The sequence below is a fragment of the Glycine max genome, chromosome 14 (assembly GCF_000004515.6).
Source record: "Glycine max cultivar Williams 82 chromosome 14, Glycine_max_v4.0, whole genome shotgun sequence".
NCBI classification, from domain to species: domain Eukaryota; kingdom Viridiplantae; phylum Streptophyta; class Magnoliopsida; order Fabales; family Fabaceae; genus Glycine; species Glycine max.
Genome location: NC_038250.2, coordinates 13602905 through 13609119, shown reverse-complemented (window position 1 = coordinate 13609119; position 6215 = coordinate 13602905). Strand labels below are relative to the sequence as shown.

The 6215-nt window shown below is 28.2% G+C and overlaps 1 protein-coding gene across 1 annotated transcript; it reads right to left on the bottom strand.

Moving 5' to 3' along the window:
- LOC100814735 (uncharacterized) lies at positions 1-1963 on the bottom strand. The gene is made up of 2 exons (XM_003544557.4): positions 788-1963; positions 1-715 (listed from the first exon to the last, which is right to left on the bottom strand). The coding sequence occupies exon 1, from the start codon at positions 1854-1856 to the stop codon at positions 1266-1268; it is 591 nt and encodes a 196-aa protein (XP_003544605.1). The 5' UTR covers positions 1857-1963; the 3' UTR covers positions 1-715; positions 788-1265.
- Between the last annotated feature and the right edge of the window lie 4252 nt (positions 1964-6215).

Genomic DNA, 6215 nt, shown 5'->3' with positions numbered 1-6215 from the left:
CATCACTTGAAATAAATAATTTAATTAACATAATTCGATTGAGTGTACTTTTCAGATTACCATCGGGTGAAATTTTCACAAAGCCACCAATGGTCACTTTTTCTAACTTGAGTCGTATTGCATAATAATTGCAATTTTAATTACAATGAATCACATCATACGGCACCTAGCTGTCTTCATCTCATGAAAAGATTACTGTAATATTCAATATAGCTGGTTTTATCTCATGAAAAGATTTTTGTGATATTCAACTCAATCTTTCCAATATTGATCACTTTATTTTAACTATCATTTGACTTGTGAATAAGATCTCGATATATTTATTCTCAAAGATTTCAGTTCTTTCAACCTATTATCACACTAATTTTCTAAAATTTAATCACATTTAAATTTTTTTCAATAGTATATTATATAAAATTGAACTTAAAATTTTTTCCAGTAATTTTATGTGTGTAATATATTAAGAGATTAATAAAGTATAAAATAATTTTCTATTGGATTTTAATTACAAATCACTATTTAAATTTGAATTATTTCAAAATAATTACTTTTAAAATTAATAAAATTTTCAGATTCTTGTTAAAATCTTTTCTTATCATTTTTTGTTATTTTCACTTTTTTCTCTAAAATATTTTAAAGACGTCAAATGTGAGCTGCACCCTCCTTATTTTAAAGACGAAACCCGTCCGTCTCGGATAGCTCCGGCACCAAACATCTGCACAACCAAACTTGCAATTAAACAAATAAAATAAAATGAAAAATAAACATAAAAAAATAAACAGAATACCTTACACCAAACGCAAAGCAACTGGACGAAAGATAACGGAGAGGCAACGGCGGCAACAAAACCACCACACGACGTGACGAACGAACGAACGAACGACGGAACGTTAACGGCAAGAACAACAAACTCATCAATCCACACTCGTAAATTCGAATTCTGAAGATCAAAATTTCACAAATAAAATGAATTAAGATTCTGGTTATCCTTTAATTTTCTAGGGTTTATCTTTTTTTCGAATTGAATTTTAATCAAAAAGTAAAACTGTCCAAAAAAATTCTCCTTCCATAGCAAATGTTATGTACAATAACCAATTCTCCGAGTCCAGAGTCCAGCCTCTTAAATCTACGCCAACAAAATCTTCCAAATTCTCTGGCGACGCAATCGGAGAGAATCCGTCACCGGCGGCGGAGAAGCGAATGTTCCGGCGATTCAAAACCTGTAAGAGAGAGAGAGAGAAACAAATAATAACAATTCATAGATCTCATTCTTCTTCTTCAGCTTTTGACATGATTGAAAGACGACTCGGTCGCGGTTCGAACGCGGATCTTCTCCGCTGTTGATGCGACGAAGGACGAATCAGCGCAGTGAGGGCGCGTTTCACCCACTCGCCTTCGACGCCACCGATTCTCACGAGCGAGTTCTTCATCGCGGACCGCCGCATGTTGAGCCGGTTCGACGGAAACGAACCGGTTTGCGCGTTCTGGTTATTGTTCTTGTGGAGGCTGCACCGGAACGAACCGGGATGCGTCGTCGGAGAACACATGCACGTTTTCTTCTGAGCCGTAACGTGGCGGTGATGCTGGTGCTTCCTCGCGATGACGTGGCTCCGGTTCGGGGAGATGGACCGGTCGAGGGCGAACCGGACCGAATGCGAGGGAGGCGGCGCGGCGCGGAATAGGTTCACACGTGTCGGGGAAGTGGAGCGGGAAGCCACGTGCGAGTTGAAGAAGCTTGACGAAGGTGAGTGAAACGGTGCGTTTGATGTTGAATACGAACAGAAGCTGTTAGAATGTGAGAGAGAAGAAGAACGCAGCACTGGTCCACTAGATTTTGTTCTTGAAGAACTCGCCATTACGAGAGAGAGAAAAATAAGGAAAGGGCAGAAAGGACTTTTTGTATTCTTCTACTTCTTCTTTTGAAAGTCCCCTTTGGGGAGTTAGTTCGGCAAACCTAGCGAGTCTCGGAGGCTGGTCTTATACTGCGTAACAGATGCTTCATGGTTGTGATTAAAATCAAGTTCGAGGGTATATTCGGAAGATGCTAACTAACCATGGTTGAGTGGGGTTGGTTGAGTGTGGTTTAGAATCTGATCTAACGGCTTCTTAAAACGATGGAGAATCTGAACCGTTGAACTCGGTGTAGGAAGATTCATCGGTTACTTCAATGGCGGCCACGTGGGGATTAGTAACTAAGGTTAAATGCGCTTAATTATCGATTAAATGCAAATTAATTAACCACGGTCTACGGTGAATAATCTTCCCACATGACGCGGGGGCGTTAAGGCTTGACCAAGTTGCTACGACGTATAATTAATGGCCCAACTACTTTCATCTAATTTTTGCAACAACATACGAATATACGTATACGGTATACCATTCTAACACATTACGGTTTTTTCTATAATTGGATTTTTTAAATCTTAAATTACATTTTTTTGTTTTTTGGATTTGATTCCGAATGCTGTATAACTCAACCTTTTAAAATGTCTCAAGGTTTGGAATATGAATGGTGTGACATATCTCTCGTGACATGTTGTAGCGTTAGGTGAAGGTATCAGTATATTGCATATTTACTAATTTATTTTTATGGTGAATGACATTATTGTGATCTATGAAGGTTTCTATAGGCAAATAATTAGCCTATCTATTTATTCCAGCCTCCAATTGGAGATTTTTATTTATTTATTTAACTCTTTCCTCCAATTGGAGATTAATTCTTTTGAAACACAGATTATCGAATGACTAGTATTTTTTTATAGTTTAACTGTAACTTTATAAAACAGTTTTATAATATTATTAGTATGAATTTTAAAATATTACATTAAAATTTTATTATATACGATAAGTTTGTTATTAAATAACAGGGTAAAACATTGAAATTATTTTCATATCAATGCATAACTTATTTATTTCTCTACTTTTTATAACTCTTTTTTTAGTTTTTTTTATAAATCACATTAAATGTTAAATTATAGAAAATAAATCGTTATTCTGGAGTACACTTGAATTTAGCCAACGTTAAAAGAAATTAACCCATGAATATGCTAAGTTTTTAAGAAGAAGAAAAGAACCTAAATAAAGTTTCAAACAAAAACGTATGGGTGGAATTAGTGAAAAGCGGTAGTCATCTTTGCGGGGGAGAAAATGTCAGTAATGCTTTTTTTTTTTCAAACAAATAAAAGGCTTAAAAATAAAAAGAAAAGAAAACATTAATAACATCCTTCGTGCATTATTATTATTAATAAAACAAAAGTCAGCAACTGTAATCTACTAATAATATTTAATAAAATAAAATTTTCACAACTCAAACTGGATTTGATTGAAGCCTCAGTTAAAACTTAATACAAATAAAATTATTGTTTTCCCCTAAATTTAAGATTAATTCGATTTTATCATTAATTTTTTTATTCAGAAAAAAATCATTAATTTTTTTTGGTAAAATCTATTTGGGGTCCTTAAAATTTGAAAAATATTAATTTTGTTATCATAAATTTTTTCATATTAATTAGATATCCATAAAATAAAACATATTTTTATTGGTCATCAATGATAATTTGGTTAAATAGTAATCTAATATACTTAAAAAATTTACATGCATAATTTGAGTACATATGAATTAAATAATTTGTGAGTTAAAATCTTTAAAATTAAATAATTTTTTGTGGCTAAATGTCCCAAAAAACTATAATTTTTGGTCACTTCTAATCATTATCTTATATTTTTTTATTAGATTTGGAGAAAGATAAAACAATAATGGGTCTAACTGTGCATGAAAGTATAGAGAAAAAGAAAGTGATTAAATCCATTAGTCACATCAATAACCAATCTAATAGAGTTATAACTAAGAATCAATTATAAGATCAAAATACGAAAAATTAATATAAAAATAATTAAATGAAACTTTGTTTAAGAAAAAAAAAAAACTCACAATGACTAATTTTAAAGGTATTTATAAAAGTTTCAAGGATAAAAAAAAATATAAAGATTTGAGAAAAGTTTCAAGAATAAAAAAAAAAAAAACTAAAGATTTGAGAGTTTGCATTTACAACATGCTTTGCTATAAAGGCTAAAGAGAAAGGAGATTTGTATCCAATTTGCGCTAGATTATCATTTTCTTTTATCTCTATAATTTTGTTTTGATTAACATTTTTTTATTGTCTTTCTTTGGTTGTTTAAATAATTCAATTTGTTTTTGGTCTCTACTCTCAAGTTATCATGGGATCAACCCTCTATTCTATATTAAGGATGACAATAGAGTGAGTTTGACTACCTTCCCTAAGAATAAAATGAATTTAAAAGAAACCAGTATGAAAAATTAAAGTTCAATCCCATCTTCATTGACTATCAACTTTTTAAAGAAAATTTGATTTATTTCTATATAATTTTAAATAAATCATATGCTAAATTATTTATTACATTTTAATTCAAATAATATATATAAATGAATAAATATGGATTACAAAAATAAAATTCAATAATAATATAATTACTGTAATAAATTGTGTAATTTAAATTTTATCATTTATTTATTATTATAATTAAATGATTTACTATCTTTATACTTATATATCATATCCTTTTGGAAAAAAAAAGTTTGACCCTTTTTATAATATCCATTTCAAATTAATTATTTTTCTTTTACCTAAACATCCTTACATAATGTTCAATATTTTTAGTCAATGAACAATAAATGTTGTAAACTAATAAGATAAACTTTTTCCCTCTTGTAAGAATTGGGGAACATGACAAACTAAAAATTAATAAGATAAAATACATAACTATTATTCTCTCGACATATTAATTAATTAAGAGGAAAGTGATTACGTACAGTGAGATAATGAATTTTTTCAAAAAAAAAAGCGAGATAATGAATTTGATTAATATTAAGGGCAATTTTATTGAAAAAAAATTATTAATAAATTTAATGATATTATCTAAATTAATCAACTTTCTTAATTTTCTTAAATTGGTTAAAAGGATTTTAATTATAGATATAAAGGTAATATCCTTTCGTTTGATTTTATATGACATTTAAAGTTTTGACGCAAGAATTAAGAAATATAATTAATATTTTAAATTTCATAAAATATATTTCCCATCTAACAACACTTTTATCCTATTTAATGGTATCATTTCCAAAATATATATCTTTCAATTAATTGAGACTCTATTTTTGGATTCTTTTTTTTTATTCTTGATATAACGTTTTAATGAATGAGATTTTAGAAAAATTAGTTTTAAATGAGATTAGTAGGTTTCAATGGCATTAGTTAATTTTATAATTAGTACAAATATTAGTTAATTTTGTTTATATTTGAGTTTGGGAGCATATGTATTTTTTTGTTACCATGAAATCGGTGTAAAGTATTCATTAATTTCTACAATCTTTAATGAGATTTTTTCTCACAACTAAATTTTTCTTTCATTCAGAAGGCTCTAATCGGATTATTATATAACTTTCAAATATATTCTTTATCCTTTAGATTTTTTCTCACTAACTATACATAGTACAAATTACTCCCATTAAGAGTACTCCATGGAAATTTATTTTAATACTACTTCGTTGATTTTATAAAATGACAACTAATTTGATTTTTTTTTCTTTCTAAAACATCGTATGAAATGGAATGAAGAGATTAATTATGATCAATGTTTTTAAAACTAAAGATTGATATAATCAAGACATTGACTTAACATGTAATGCTTCATATCTGATCAGATTGTTGTTAGTAAAATAATAATAATAATAAATAATACATAAAATAATATCAAATAAATATAATACCATAATTTTATAACACTAAAAATTAAAACAAAACATTTTATCAGCATAAGTAATTAAAAAAATAAAACAATGTCCGTTAATACTTACCCATTTACATTTAGAACAAAAAAGAAAATGAAAAATTAATATAATTTAAACTGTAAAAAATCAATCAAGATATAAAAAGTTATAAATTAATAAAAACTAAATTATATTCTTTGTAAGATTAAAATAATATTAATTACTAAAATAATTGTTGCTTATGTGTAATCCTTATTAAATTTCTGTTTTTATTTATCTTAAAAGTATTTTAGATTAAATTTTAAAATTAAAAAATAATTTTTGAAAACTTAAAAAAATACCCATTCAAACCAATTTTTTGCATTGCTTTTTTATTACTAATTTTCACCAGTTCTAAAAATGGCCTAGTTTTTTTAGAATTAATGAA

Excerpts from the sequence above, each read along its gene's own strand:
- LOC100814735 (XM_003544557.4), bottom strand. The coding sequence starts at position 1,856 with ATGGCGAGTTCTTCAAGAACAAAATCTAGTGGACCAGTGCTGCGTTCT.